Here is a 15491-nt window from a genome sequence, read left to right as displayed (position 1 = left end):
ACTAGTCGACTAATCGTGGCAGCCTTACTTGTGAGTCACCGACTTTAAAGGGTCCGGTCTTTCCTGCTCTTTATCACTGCCGTGTGTTGATGTGTGATTCCAGGCTCGGGGACTCTGTGTGCCAGCTGGCAGTGCCTGGAGGTCCCTCGCGGCCCTCCACCCAGCCTGGCTGTTCAGTTTGTGGGCTCTGGGGCCTCGCTGTCGGGCATGGATGTGGAGTTGGTGGGCGGTCGCTACCGCATGTCGCTGGTCAAGAAGAGATTCGCCACAGGTGACTCTGAACACACTCACTCACAACCGTTCTCCAAGGACGTTGGCCGTTTATCCCCTTCACTTTCAGTCCAGCCGTCCCCAATTGTTTTCAGAGGACTGTCTTTGTATTTAAAGCACCCAGCACTGACCTGAGAACCAACTTATTTTTAAGACTTAAGATTTTCTTTTTATCTGTAATGGAAATAATGTGAGTATTAGTATTCCTGTCATTTTGATATTTTGTTGCTGACCGATGACATACAGGTGCAGGACAGTTAAGCATTTCCTTTCTAACATCGTTCTCATACTTTAAATCTAAAGCAGCTCAGTTTAGCACGATGGCTGCCAGCAGCAGCTGTACGTTTTTACACTTAGTTAGGCTAACACTTGGTGCTAAGCTGGGTGATTTCTGGCTCCAGCTCCATGATATCAGAGAGAAGCTCCAGTTCGAGTCCACTTTGTGTGTTTATGGTTAACATAACAAAATAGGATCTTTTCTTTTTCCCCTCAATAGTTTGATTTCTTAATCTAAACATTTTGCATGTGTGGCTCCCTTTCTGCCTTCTGATTATTCATTAATGTCTCTGACAGGGAAGTACATGGCGGGCTGCTCCTTGTGAATCAAACTAAAGGACCGTCAGATTTCTGAACGGGGATCGCTGAAGGTTCAGAGAACTTTGCACTTTCAGTGCCTGAGTCGAGGAACTCGCTTCCTCCCGTCGGTGTCCTGCTACTCTCGGACCAATTCTTTTCTCTAATTTAACCCGTGTGTTGTCGTACGTTCAGCTGTCCTCCTCTTCCAGGAAGAAAACTTTTTTTTCCTATTAAATCTGTGTCCGTGTTGTTCTGTACGCCTTTGTGTCAAAAGACTGCAGACTGAGATTTGCTGTTGATGACTTTTTTTGAATTAGAAAAAAAGTGTGAATAAAATAAAACTTTACTGTCTGGAGTTCCATGAAATCTCTACAGCATCGAGTCAATTATGAGCAAACATCTTGTACAAAACCTTTAAAAAAAATAAACTTGTTTGTAAATCTGATGTTTGTGATGAGATTTGATAAAAATAAAAAAAAAGTGCTGGAACGTTTTTGTTTGTTTTTTTTTTGGTTTACATCAATTTATTACACTGTGACCAGGTACAAAATACAGCTGAACTATGCAGTTTATTACAGACCGTCATCTGTCCTTAAGCTAGTTAAAGTGTAGTCAAGAACAGGTTTAAAAATACACAAAAATAAGGGTTCAGTATACTTGTAAGAACCTAGTTCAATAAAAAATAATCCTCCGTCAAAAAATCTAAAACAGCCTTACAAAACATTACAAAGTACACATAGAAATTATTCTTTCCAAAGCACTTTAAGGCAAATTACTGTGACAGGCACAAGTTACAAAAAGCCTTAAACTCAAATTCAAAGATTCCCATTGCTACAACAAAATCCTCTGTGAGGGAAATGAGGAGGAGGAGGGAAAAAAACGAACCGATTTCAACACAAAACTCCATTAAATCAGATTAGTCCATATAAATAGATTTTATAGTTTTTTCCTTACGTCAGTTTAATAGCTTACTGAGAGCTTCAGCGCTGCAGTAATAATTAAATTTCATTACATTGAACAGTTGAGATTGGATACAGATTCATCACACACGCCAGTCTAATCCGTTACACATCAAAGCATTTCTGTCTGATACAATGTGACCAACCAGGTAACAGCATGAACAAAGATTAGGCAAAGACCAAAGGCCACGAAGCACACACTGTCTACATCATAGAAAGATAGATATATATATAATTTATGGATTAATTCCCCAAACGACGCACTGGATTTTTTTTAATTCGAACAAAACGTAAGACTTGAACTCTGTAACAGCGTGAGGTCGAAGGATTCGGGGAGCGCGCGTCAGCTGGGACGCCCACGAGATCGTTTTTGGTTTCGAGGCGTTTGATTCGTCTTGAAATGAGCGAGTCCAGATTCCATTTCGGGGGTTAACGTCCCGTCTCCGTAAAGCTGATCGCTGTGGATTTGTTCTGACTGCGTGGCAGCTGAGTAAACGGCCACAGGTCCCCACAGCGCCGTCGCGACACTCAAACCGTGAGGAGGAACGAGGAGAACTATTTACATTTTATAAAAGAACTGGGTGAGGGACACGAAACAGTGGCTACTTTTCATTTTTTACTTTAATTTTTTTTATTTTTTTATTTTAATAGTTGCCTCATCACGTGAGCCAAATGAGGCACAGCATAGAAATCTACTGAGGTAAACGGGTCAACGTGTTACACAGCCAAGCTAACAGCAGGAGCTGCCTTACCGACTACTGCGACATTACGAGGTCCTGCCTGACACACGGAGCCGGAGCTGAGGCTCGGCTGGTGGGAGCAACTGAGGAGAAAGGTCCTTTGGGTCTACAGGTTGCATGTTCTTGTTACACCCCCCCCCCCGCCCAGCGTTCGCTACGAGCTGCAGCAGAGGCAACGAGGAGAGCACACCTACACATAATCACTGTTAAAGGTGCTTCGAATGTTTGAGGTTTGGAGACGATACATTCATACTGCGGTAGAGGCACAGCTGAGGGACAGACATCTCAAAGTTAGCAATCTAAGGCACTCAAATGACACTATGGCACAGCTAGTTAGAGTCTTAAAAACAAAAAGAGGGAGGATGAATCACCAACACCACACATCCAGTAAAAAAGGAAAGATACTGCACGCACTCGTTCACAGTTGCAACAACAACAAAGATGCTCAGACCTGTTACAGAGTGGCGCGAAAAGTAAAAAGAAACAACCTGTGAGCTTCTCGGGGGGAGGAGCTCACAGTATTTATAAATGCTAGTGAGGGGAGAGCTGACATTGCTACACTCTTGTCTATGTACATTGCACACACTGACTGCAGGAGGATGCTCGGCCCAGGGGCCAAGAGCGGCGACCCGAAAGGCCCACAAAAAAAAAACAAAAAAAAAACACCACGAGTGAGATGCTGGTCGGTGTGGCTCTCAGTCTGACCCCGTTCACACCAGACTCACATCTCCTGCAGAGGGTGGCTCATTTCGATCCTCTCTCTCTTTACGGCCGGTTCAGTCGGTCCTCTGGATGCATCGGCGTCGCTGCCCAAATCACTCATCTCGTCTGAGAAAGACGCATCTGCAGAGACGCACACGGCGACTGTCAGCGTGAAAGCAGTGACCAGTAAAACTATAATACAGTGAAATACATTCCTAACAGCTCCCCAGAAGGTTGATGCTGAATTGTATCAAATGAAAAATGAAGATGAACCTTTTTCCATGAGTGATGGCATCATAGAGGTCAGGTCACTGAACTGTAATTCAGATGAGAAACTGTGTCAGTCACTGCATAACTTAAACTCTTCCTTCCTCGCTCTTTAAACACTCTCTCACCTCTCCCATGACAGCAATAGGAGTTTCTCCAGTGGCCTGAGCCACGCGGTGCTCCACCAGGTAAAACATGTACTCGTCGTAAAGAAGGCGAATAAGGTGGAAGGAGCCGAAGCTGGCTGCACTGCGCAGAGTCAGATCTCTGATCACCATGGAGCTACGAGAGAAGGAAAGATGTCACGTCAAGGAGCTACAGGGAGCTTTACAAGCTAACAGTTCACACTTCCTATACTGGAAGTGTGAATGGAGACGAGTCCACCACACCGACCTGTAGAAAGACCATTTGAGCAGGAACTGGCGTGCAGCTTTGGGGAAACTGGGGCTGCCCTGGTGAGGCTTCAGAACCTGAGAGACCACGTTATCCAGCCAGGTGGCCCACTGGTCCAGAGAGCTCTGCTGCTGCAGGGTGACCTTAAAGTCCTGCTCCAGACGCTGAACCACGCTTTCGTCACACTGACACACCCACGACGCCTGCTCCTGTTAGACACAACAAACACGCCACATTCAGCAAGAAAACCCCAAACACAGTGTCGACACATTCACTTCCCGTGTGCAACGCAAATATTTGTCTTTTCGATGTGAGGTTTTCCGCTCACCTGGACATTGGCGAAGTCCACCCTGTTGAGGTCGGAGAGCATCTGGTTGATCTGGGAGGTGTTCTGGAGGACGGCACGCGCCGCCTGGGCCAAGTGGTTCAAACTGGTGTATCGTCTCAAAGTCTGAGCGAACGCGCTGACCACGGCCACCTGCGCACAGAAAATACACCGTGAGCCCCGTCTGAATGGAACGAGTCCGAACAGATGAACCGTTTGTTTTCAGGCTGAAAATCTGCACCAAAAATAAAAAGCACGGCTATTTTAAATGTCACAATGTCATAGCGTCAGAATCCTGTGATGCTTCAACATTTATTTATTTATTTCACACATGGTGCAGCAATAATTCATTTCTCATACACAATGAAAAGGAGCAGGAAGAAGAATAAATTCTTATTGACACCTGCCTGTGATATCTGTGACAATACAAGTAGGCAACCAAAATTACACTCTGACAATATTCTGCACATAACAAAAAACAAACAGAACAATTTTGGCTGCAGAAATCAGTTAAAAAATGTTTTGATGGATTGTCAGAGCATTACGGCTGCCGTAGTGAGGAGCTTCGCGGAGTGATCTGGGTCCTAAACTCCGTCTACTTCAGGTCCCAAAGTCAAACGAATACTGAGAGTTAAAAACTGTCTAAATTCTTTCATCTTTAATTAAATCATCAGCATTGCTGCTTTACCAGGTGTAACAATTAAGTTTAACATCCAGGCATCCATGAAAACAGAATTTATTAAAATTTAACGGAGTTAGAAGTTAACAGGAAGTTAGCTCGCTAGTTTCCACCTAAACATTTCATACCATGTTCTGAGAGATTTTTGAAACTAATTCAAACGTACAGCTCTGCTACCACTTCCAACATAAATGAAGGCAGAAAACTAAACAGCAGTGGTGTTTGCAGGGTTACTGAAGTTGGGCTACCTGGTATATAATGTTGTGCTACGTATGCTAGCTATACCTATGCTAGCGACACAGCTATGTTAGCATAACATTAGCACAGTGAAGCTTGAGGATGAACGCCAACTTTTTTTCCAATCGATAAAAGTTAACGTGAGGGATTCTGGTGGTCAGGGACAAATGCAATCGCATAGCAGGATGCTGTACACGGGCCAAACTTCAGTCAGGAGAACAACTGAGATTATTCATCCACAATACGAGGTTAGTTATTAATATACTGCAACAACATGGGAACAGAACAGCTGCGAGAGAATTCAGCATTAATGAATCAATGTTACGGAAGTGGAGCGCAGTTTTTGCCTTTCCCCTTATTTCAAAAGTGCTTCATCTCTTTGCTATGACTGTCGCCATAATTTGCAGATGATTATGGTTGTAGCCGCTGCGATGCTTTCGACCACAACAGGCGCAGCTTGATGACATCATCAACATGCGCTATCGCGATAGAGCAATATAGTCAAAATCTCTATCGTTTGCCGAATTTATATCGTTTGTATCGCCCACCCCTACAGCAGCGTATAAAGAACAGTGATGTACATGACTTTCACAGCCAGTAATAACACATAAAGCACAATAGTAGACTGTATCCAACCTCTGTAGGTAGTGGGCAGGTCACCGTAGTGTTGAATGAAACACTGATCACACAAGAGTTTGAAAAGTTCACAGCTGAACATTTGTGGAAATATGATTTTAAAACCCTACTTAGAGAGTTGCTGGGTTTTATAGCTCACATAAATCATGTGCATGCATGCAGACGATCTGAAAAAGATTTCTGCTGATACCTTAGTGCGGATGATCTCTTGTGGAAAGCTGGTCATGGCATTAGTCAGCCAGCCCTCCAGACTCTTGGCAAAGTTACGGATGGCCTGAGTGAGAGTGCCTGAAGAAAGAGAGCAGCCTGGATTATCATTACTGTCCCCACTCTGCAGAAAGCCTTTCGGCAAGAGTGTAAACACCGTACGCTGAAAACAAAGAAATGCCTCTAATGTGTCAGCATGTACGTCAACACAGCGAGCCCCTGGTCCTAAATTCATCCTGTTGTCACTCATCAGTCTTAACTCTCAATATATTACTTTACTTGTTTAAATTTTTTTAAAAAAAAAATCATTTGAATGAAATCCTCAGCAGTACTGACTGGGAACAGGTCGCAGCACGTCGGGGATCAGGATCTCCACCAGGGCCTGGTAGAGGATGTGATCGCAGCTCCTCATCCACAGCCTGACAGGCTCATATTTACACAGAGACACCAGCTTCTCTGTGGGAATCACACCTTCCGGTTCATCATCACTACACACACACACACACACAAACACATATTTTTAAAAATAACGTCCGCCTTACAAACAAAACTGTTGCTTGTAATTCAAGTGAAAAAGCAGTAATCACAGACATGACATCACAGGGTCATTTAATGCCCTCGCGTCAAACACTGAAGCCTTTTTTCCCCCTTTTTCTTTCTGACCTGCTGGGAAGCGTTGTGCTTCCATCACTAGGTGGCGGTGTTGAATACCAAAACGTCTGCCAGAGTTTCTCAATGTAGTGGAACTGGAGGTTCATCACCACATCCAAAGTAGCCTGCAGGAGGGGAAGCAGGGGAGGGAATTGAGGGGGAGGGAACAGAGGAGGGAAAAAAGAGAGGGAGGAAGAAGGGGACAAAACACACAGAGCTGAACCATGGCAACCAGACACACAACAAAGTTTCTACAGCCAGGCGGGCTGCCTCTCTCTCACTGCAGGTCCTCCTGGTGAGACAATGAGCCAGCTCAAACACAGCTCCCTGCACATTAATCACCAGGAGAATCTTAAAGGCCACGCTCGGGCTTCATCTGGACGCGTCGTTTTATGCTTTTTGCATTTTATTTCACACAGATTTATGCTTCCATCTGCCTACTTTTAGTGACCTGCGCCAACCCATGTGACTTCCTTTTTCCTGTTCAGAAGCCCCTTTGAAAGGAGAGCATGCTGCATACAAGTGAACACTCGAGCACAAAGGAAGCAGCGGCAGGGTTCAGACCTAAAATGATTCCCCGCTTCTAAAACTAGAGTCAGCACATAACCCCCCGCCCCCCTCCAATCCAGCGCTGCGCAGATTTTTTTGGGGCCGTTCATCAGGTCAGAGGAGGTGAGACTCTGGACTCCACCTGAAGCAAAAGGTCAATCTGACCATCTGAAGCTGTCCACGCCGAGCCTCTGCTGAACTGAAAAGTTTGATTTGCACCGTGAAATTCTCTGCTTTCTCTATCTGGCAGGACACGCACTTGCTGCTGGATCTTGTTACACAGCAGCGTAGGCTCAAATCACATGATATGTTTTTGCTTCCTCTCCAGCCATCGCCATGGCAACCGTGTTTACAGTTGCCCCCAGCAACAGGTCAAACACAGAACTCCAAAACAAAAAGGAGAATTTCCCATCCCCTCTTAAACAGGAGCTTTTCGCGTCCAGTTTTATGTGCCACACACACACACACACACACACACAAATATAAAAAACATTTAAAAAGTGCAGGAGAAAAGAAAACGTGCTCATGTGCAGAGCTCAGACAGACGAGCAGGCCTCCGGTGGAGCTTCCTGAATCTTAACTGCTTGTTTCTGTGCACTCGCACAATAAAATCCTGTGATTTATTAGCCTGCGAGGTTTACTGAAAACTAATCATTCATTCTCAAACGTTCATCCAAAGGCTTGGCTGACGCCTGGATATTTGGCTGTTACCATGACATTAATAAATACATGCCCCACTCTGGATACTTTACAGCACACTTGAAAAGAGACGCTTTACTCTTTAGAGTAAAATATTATTTTTAGCTAAAATAATCATTATTTGTGTTGTAACGTTAAATGATATCAATAAAACCCTTGGCTAATGTGTTAATAGGTCAGTGTTGACACACACACACAATTTTTTTTTTTAAATAACAAAACAGGATAAAATGTCGAGTGCATGAACATTAAAGACGCAGAGGCAGCGAGACTGACAGAAATGTGCCGGCTGCCAAAGCCAGGAGCCCGTGTGCCTGTCCGCCGACGAGGCTGCACAAAGGCCCAAGGGGAGGCCACCACAAAGACACCAAGATGTCCACCCAGTGCACTGAAAGGTTAATTGGCATGTCTTGAAAGCTGCACGGAGATGAAAAGACGGCTGGAACAAAGGGAGCGTGGTGAGGCTGGACAAGGGGAGGGCAGGGATAATACGATAAAGCCAAAGCTTTGCTGCTTTTAATCACAGCCGCTCGCCTGTCTGTAAAGACGCACGCTTTAATGTCCAGAATTATTTCTGCTCTTCTGCAATGTGGTTCGATACAGGTCGCTGAGGGCGACACTAAATTTCACCCCGTAGCTGCCAAGTAAGGTTCCCGTCTCACCTCTCTGTCCTCCTCCTCCTCTTTCTCTGCACATCAGTTAAATGATATTTAAATGTCAGTGGCGTCGAATTGATTCTTATTCTCGAAAGCAACACCAGGTCACCGCAGCCGGGCGGCGCCTGACCTCGGAGCAGAGGGCTGACACGGGTGTCAGTCTGACGAGGTGATCGCTATTTATGAAGGCAGGAGGTTTGTGGGATCGACTCAAAACGAACAGCAGGAAACTCACTGCTCGCTGATATGATATCACACTCGACTGCTGACTGATGCGTAAGAGTTTGTGACATAAGAATGAGTCATTACAGCTTATGATGCCACTAATTAAACTGCAGGCTTCCATTGTTTCAGCTTCATCCTGTTTAGCAGGTAATAAATATCAAAGCTGGAATTTATAACAGTGCAGTAATAGGCTCCACTCAAACGTGCTGTTCGTGTGTTTGATGTGCAAAACACCAAAATAACATGATTAAAACCAAAACTACACAGGACGCATTAATTGTTTCTGCAGATGAAAGACCCCCACCCCCACCCCCACCCCCCCCACACACACACACAAATCACCTTTTTTCACTGTCAAAATGCATCTGCTTATTAAAAATTCATCATCGCTGTTTGTCATGTATATTCACAGATCTCTGAACGTGTCACAAACATGCACTTAATCCACTAAAAGTAACTCTGGTGGAGAGGTGTCAAACATAAAGCCCGGGGGCCAAAATCGGCCCGCTGGACAGTTATGATAAAAGTGATGGACAAATTTTGCACTTTTAACTAGATTTCCATGAGTTTTACAGTTTTTCCTACTGATAAAGAAGTAATAGATGAAAAGTCATGTTTTTTTTTCCATTTCAGTTACAGTATTTATATATAACGAGGTTTTCATTGTTTAACGTTTAACTATGTGAGAAACTGAAGCGACGCAGGCGAGGGCAGAGTGTACTGTAACTGGGATGCTACAAAACTGAAGAACAAAGGTTCACATGTAAGACAAATCCAGAACACGGCGTCACTGTGACCCACCTCGCAGTGGTCTCTGTAGAGCGTCTGCAACTTCTTAATATCGTTCATGTTGATGCGCTCAGGCAGAGGCTGGGTGCCCAAGTCAGGAGTTGGAAACGGAGGCAAGCTGTGAGACATATCTGCATAAATGTAGACAGGCGTCACTCATTTCACTCACACAGCAACGAGGAGTAATGACACATATGACATCGACTGTTTTATGGATACGTGTAGCTCATATGGTCTGCGTCACAGTGTCGGACTTTTATCACCCAAGTTTAAAATCGATGTTCTAGTAAAGCCAAGACGAAGCTATGACGCATTTTTATTGGAGATTATGTATCAGAATTTCAGGAGCGGGACCACGCCTCCAAACACGCTCTTTCCGGTTGTCATCTCTATAGGTTCCCTCAGTTCTGCAAGCTGTTCATTCTCGTTTACATGCCCCTCCCTCCCTCCTTGTTCTCAATTCTTTAACTTCTTCATTTCTATTTAGTGCATGGTGATCTGCTAGACTGTCACCAGTCCCCAAACCGCAGCTCAACTCATGTCAACGCTTCACCTTTACCTACTGAAACGCTGTCAAACCTAAAATGAGGACGTGGGCCCAGCTAGTGAAATAAAAATACCTAGTGCTAGCATTAAAGACTGTATCTGGAAAGAGAAGTGATAAGAGTTAAACCACCTTGAGCAGTTTCAGCGGGAGCGCCTGTGCTTACCTATGTACTGCTGGTGGTGTTGGCTCTGAGCAGCCACAGACTGCTCTGGAGTGCTGCAGTGCTGCGAGCTCCCACACAGACTGTCAGACATGCTGTCCACCTTCTGCAGAGGCTTGAACCTGTGTAGACGTAAGAGGGTGGAACGTGTACATTAGTGATTTTTGAAGGTCTGGGGAAGCACAATGAAAGAATCGGACACTGAGGAGCACACATCGCATTCGGTACAAAACCCAGGCTGATTTATGAGAGTTTATTGCTGATTTAAGCGGCAACTATCCTGCCCCGGGGCCTCCTCCCGGAACACTTCGCGCAGGAGCCAACCTGGCTCCTTTCAATGTGGAGGAGTAGCAGCACTAGTCTGAGCTCCTCCCAGGTGGCCAAACTTGTCACCCTATCTCTAAGTGAGAGGCCAGTCACCCTTCACAGAAAGCCCATTTCTGCCGCTTGTATCCACAATCTCGTTCTTTTGGTCGCTACCCACAGCTCGTGACCATACGTGAGGGTGGGGACGTAAATCGAGAGCTTCGCTTTTACACTCGGCTCTCTCTTCACCACGACGGACCGGTACAGCCTGTGACAAAGGGCAGGCCAGGCAGAGTCCAACACCCACCGGAAACGAGTCCGACGTATTCCCGGCTATACGGACCAAGCTCTGGCAACAGTTGTATAAGGATCGAATGGCTCGTAGCAACAGGCCTGGCAACCCGAAGCACCTCCCACAGGACACTCCGAGGGACACGGTCGAATGCATTCTCCAAGTCCACAAAACACATGTAGACTAAACTCCCACGCACACTCAAGTGTAAAAACAGTTGGTCCAGCGTTCTGCGACCAGGACAAAAACTACATTGTTCCTCCTGTAGTCGGTGTTCGACTCTTCTTTCCAGCACCCTGGCATAGACTTTCCCAGGAAGGCTGAGGAGTGTGATCCCCCTAAAGTTGAAGACCACCCTCCTATCCCCTTGTTAAAGATGGGAACCACCACCCCGGTCTGCCAATCCTGATCTCCACACATTATAGAGGCGTGTCAACCAAGACACCCCGACAACACCCAAAGCCTTCAGGAACTCAGGGCGACCCTCATCCACCCCAGTGGCCCTGCCACCGAGCAGTTGTTTAGCTGCCTCAGTGCGTCGTCCCCAGACTTCCTCTACAGAAGACACGACAGCAGCATTTAGGAGGTCCTCGAAGTGTTCCTTCCACCACTCGATAACAGCAGCAACTACATTTTTGTTTTTGAAATATGTTTTCTAAGTTCGGTGGGTGTGTCAGAGCTGAAAACCAAGACGTGCAGCGATCTATTTTATGTGCTGCATTAAAGCGTTTATTCCTGAGTGAGTTTCACTAAAAGAGGCTCATGGGTTTCCAGGACACACGGTACATTATGGACACACTAGCAGCAGCGCTGTTCTTGTTTTTGGTTAAGCAAAAGGGAAATGAATATAAGCAGCTGTCACAGGACTGATGTCAGTGAAGGTTTATTCAGAAACTAGTAAAAGTCATCACAGAGCCACAGAGATGTAAAGAAAGGACGCTGCAGCAGGCAGACAGGGAGAAAGACCTGACCTCTGTTTCTGGTGGACTGGCTGCTGCCTCATGGCCATGTACTGGGTGTCCTCCTGCAGTCGGTTGAGCGGCGAGTCTGGCTTCACCCGGATGCCGTAGTAATGATACTTAGAGTTGCCTCTGGTGGATAGAGTGAGAAAAGCCAGAAACCAGTCACGAGAAGCCTTGCCATCAGTGTAATCACTATCATTAGCCCGGTCCATCAGCAGGTTACCAGTGCCTATAAGCATTAAGCATCATCAAATCTATAATGGTCATGTGATTACCGTCATCAGCATCTGCAACAACCTCTTCCTCTTCCTACCTGGTGCCGAGGCGGCGGGTCCTCAGGCCCATAAAGACTGAGCGGATGAGTTTGCCGAAGGAGGCTGCGTTAACTGGGTCCAGTTTCTGCTCCTGACAGTGCCGCAAGTAGTGGTTATAGAGGGAGGACCGGGGCAGGCTCACCCCCTCCGCTGTCTCGTAGTTGTCCAGAAGCCATTGCAGCTAAAAATACACAGATGTCACAAAAAATAAAAATAAAGCGTTATAGTCACCCGGTGAAGACACGGCACAAAACAGACAACACGCACACGGTAGCCTGTTTTAGTTTAGTGATATAAATACCAGAGACACCACTGCAGCCCCCCACCCCGTCTAACTGTATTCTTCAGAGAACATAAGTGACTACAGCATGACGAACAGTAACTAAGGAGAATAACTGAAACTGAAGAAATAATCAGCAAAATTATGATTTGCAATATGCAATCCAATAAAATACGTCAAAGTAAATTTATGCAAACAACATAGCAAAAAAAATTATGTTAAGAGTGAAGGAAAGGAATCTACACCACAAATGTCCTCATGCAGATAAAAACCTACCCAGAGATATTATGTGAATCTCATTCTTAAGCCTGACGGGCAGGACGAAAGCTGCACTGTAATAAAATCTGAGTGCGTGTCGCTGTACTTAGAAGTGAAAATAACAGAAATATTTGGAAACATCAGTCGACTTAAGTACATGCAGACGCAGAGCATTAATGCACATGTACGAGATACATAACTGAGGAAAGAGTGACAGCAAATGCAAGTTCAGATAAAGAAAATTAAGTGTGCGTGTCATTGAGACAGTGCAGAAGCAGATTAAGTCGCAGTGCGTTCATCTCAGCACAAGAAGAGCACACAGCCCACAGATTCAGCCACGGCTTTCTTTCCTTTTTTCCCCTCTCACGTCCTTTTCAAAGAAAGTTCCTGGTTGACTTACATGGCTGTTGAGCAGGCTGCTTTTGTGACTTGCAATTCCTTCAGACTTTTGGAGGTTTTCAATCGCCATTTCAAGCTAAAGAAAGAAGAAGCATGCAAAAAAGAGAAGAAAAAAAGAAAGAAGTGGACACAGAAGGGGGAGGAGGCGAGAAGAGATTGAGAGACAGAAAAAGGGAACAGAAATAAGCAGGGGTATATGAAGAAAACAAACACACACACAAAAAGATAAAGGTAATAAGACTGTTAGCGAGCAGCCAGATCTCTGCATTTCTATTAAAAATCAGTCAGTGTTGTAGCCAAATCTATTACTGGCTGACAAAAGCATGCAAATCAAGGGACTCATAGGGTTAAGCTGCTCAGTGAAGGTTTGCGGTCAGACACTCTAATGTATGCAAATAGGAACCACAAACAGGGGTCGCAGGTCAGCTTAAGGTTTTCAGCAACAGGTCAACAACGCCTACCACCCCGCAGTTTATCAAACGATGTAGCTGAAAAATATTTGAAGAGCTAAATGGCAGACAGAGTAAGCCGTGACTAAGACTTAAGCAAAACCGTCACTGTAGAAAAACACGCTGACATATTAGTCTCTCACTAGACAACGAAAAATAATGGAGTCCGACTGGCGGGCAAAGTGAACGACAAAACCAGGGACATTTTGTTGAGCTGTAGAAGAAAAATCAAGTCAAAAAAGACTTGGTAGTGCAGCCAAACTGGAGACGGAATAAAAGGAAAAAGAAACGGGCAGCGGTCCAAGCCTTAAGAAGGCTCCCGAGGGCTCTTGGCCAAATGGTAATGAGCCCCAAGGGTTGCTTTGTTTCATAGGGCGCTCAAGTGCCTGTGAAAACCTCTGAAACAAGGCAGTGCTGAATTATTTAAGCCAATGTCCCGGTTCTGCGGGCTCACTGGCCTGCACCACTCTGTGCGTTACTACAGAGCTAGGAGGCCCCGACTCAGGCTGCGGGTTCCTGGGAAACTGGGTGGTCAGTTAGGACAGTCTATCTCAGGTAGTGATGAAAGTTACTATCAAAACTATTATTTAGACGCCCCCCCAGACTCTATCAGTCATTAAGTATTCATTTTTGCTTTGTTATTAATCCTGTTCGAGTTGGTAAACGTGCACCAGAATAACAGCACAGCGGGATGGCTGCTGCTCACCATAGCCGAGGAGGAACGCGACGAGTGCGATATGTGGTTGCGGCTTCCCTCCATATTTCCGCCGTGGATCAGGTAGGTGCTGCCGCTGGAGATGATGTGGCTGCTGCCCACATCCATGGTGATGCCTACCATGCCATGAGTGGGCACGCCGCCGCTGGCAGAGGAGACCACCGTGGTAACATGACCTCCACCGGCCTGAGAGTCAAAGTAGGGCCCGCCACTGCTTTGCCCGTACAACTGTGCCTCGGGGTTGTAGGAGTAGGCTGTTCGGCTGCAGAGAGGCCACAGAAATGAAAGAACATTTGATTTTCAGCTCTGCCTGCAAAGAGGAATCTTTATGCAAACGCACAGGGAAAAAACAACATTGTGTTGACATCGGCAAAAATTACAGAGGTCGTCAAAATATTTTGTTTTGCTAGAGTCATTAAATATCAAAGTGTGGGATAAAAGTCGTTTAGGCATCAGTCACCTTTAATGGCAATTGATCTGAGAGATATTTGTTAAAAAGTAGTCTGGACAATTATTTGTCTTATTCCTTTTATCCAGCACCGATTTAGACATAATCCAAGATGACTCCACATTTGAGATGGAGCCAAATATGTGCAGCGCTGTGTCTGTGTGATTTACAAAGCAGTCCTCCGGGTCCTTTCACTGACAGAGTTATTGTAGTAAATGTGTTTCAGTTTCACAATAAATCTTTGTCTGAATTTTTTATTTTTTTATTCCCCATTTGAAAGAAAAAGCAGCACGACTCACATTGTTCCATTGGTATAAACCGCTTCTCCACTTTCTCCAACATACTGGACCTGTGACGGGTAGACATGCTGCACCTGCTGCACCTACATGGAGATCACAGCACAATGAAAGCAGTGATCAGTGGAAACAGGCCTGAGAAGATTTCTTATTTATTTATCAGAACCAGCTGCAATCAAGTGGGCAATAGGAAAAAATAAGATAACGGCATAATTCTCTCATTGATGCAGTCGCCCACAAACCCACGGGAGAATGCATCAACACTTTACATCCATGTCTGTCCACACACATAGTAAACTGCATGAACTGAAGAGCATTAAATGACCTTCGACTACCAATTTTTAATCTTTTCCATCCTTGAGTTTAACTGAACGTCTGTGCCAGAAACTAAAGGTGATCCTATCGCTTTGGCAAGAATGGAAGCAAATTAAATCACAGTGACATTGATACCTGACTGCTAAAATCAAATCAGTTCTTCGTGGAGTAAACATTTGTGCCAAATTTG

At 45.3% G+C, this 15491-nt stretch overlaps 2 protein-coding genes across 13 annotated transcripts in view; one reads left to right on the top strand and one right to left on the bottom strand.

Annotated features, from left to right (window-relative positions):
* The window catches only part of fcho1 (FCH and mu domain containing endocytic adaptor 1), a 78044-nt gene extending 76716 nt beyond the window's left edge, over positions 1 to 1328 (top strand). For all 5 annotated transcript variants that reach the window (XM_087830612.1, XM_087830615.1, XM_087830613.1 and 2 more), the window contains 2 exons: positions 104 to 271; positions 844 to 1328. In XM_087830612.1, coding sequence (XP_087686738.1) covers positions 104 to 271; positions 844 to 872 — 197 coding nt within the window. In that variant the 3' untranslated portion in view covers positions 873 to 1328. The remainder of the gene's footprint in view (positions 1 to 103; positions 272 to 843) is intronic.
* A 1855-nt stretch (positions 1329 to 3183) lies between these two features.
* Positions 3184 to 15491, bottom strand: part of rfx2 (regulatory factor X, 2 (influences HLA class II expression)) — a 28044-nt gene continuing 15736 nt past the window's right edge. For 7 of the 8 annotated variants that reach the window (XM_087830610.1, XM_006799708.3, XM_035911539.2 and 4 more), the window contains 15 exons: positions 14990 to 15072; positions 14234 to 14504; positions 13080 to 13154; positions 12141 to 12322; positions 11837 to 11956; positions 10271 to 10389; positions 9573 to 9691; positions 6655 to 6767; positions 6328 to 6479; positions 5975 to 6072; positions 4236 to 4385; positions 3908 to 4116; positions 3643 to 3796; positions 3521 to 3563; positions 3184 to 3388 (listed from right to left, as the gene is read on the bottom strand). In XM_087830610.1, the coding sequence (XP_087686736.1) occupies positions 3267 to 3388; positions 3521 to 3563; positions 3643 to 3796; positions 3908 to 4116; positions 4236 to 4385; positions 5975 to 6072; positions 6328 to 6479; positions 6655 to 6767; positions 9573 to 9691; positions 10271 to 10389; positions 11837 to 11956; positions 12141 to 12322; positions 13080 to 13154; positions 14234 to 14504; positions 14990 to 15072 (2010 nt within the window). In that variant the 3' untranslated portion in view covers positions 3184 to 3266. The remainder of the gene's footprint in view (positions 3389 to 3520; positions 3564 to 3642; positions 3797 to 3907; positions 4117 to 4235; positions 4386 to 5974; positions 6073 to 6327; positions 6480 to 6654; positions 6768 to 9572; positions 9692 to 10270; positions 10390 to 11836; positions 11957 to 12140; positions 12323 to 13079; positions 13155 to 14233; positions 14505 to 14989; positions 15073 to 15491) is intronic. The other variant, XM_006799707.3, reaches the window with a different exon arrangement.

Source organism: Neolamprologus brichardi, chromosome 17, assembly GCF_056152115.1.
Source record: "Neolamprologus brichardi isolate AB-2024 chromosome 17, ASM5615211v1, whole genome shotgun sequence".
Taxonomy (NCBI): Eukaryota; Metazoa; Chordata; class Actinopteri; order Cichliformes; family Cichlidae; genus Neolamprologus; species Neolamprologus brichardi.
Note: the sequence above shows the minus strand (reverse complement) of the source record. Positions and strands in the feature narration are given on the sequence as shown.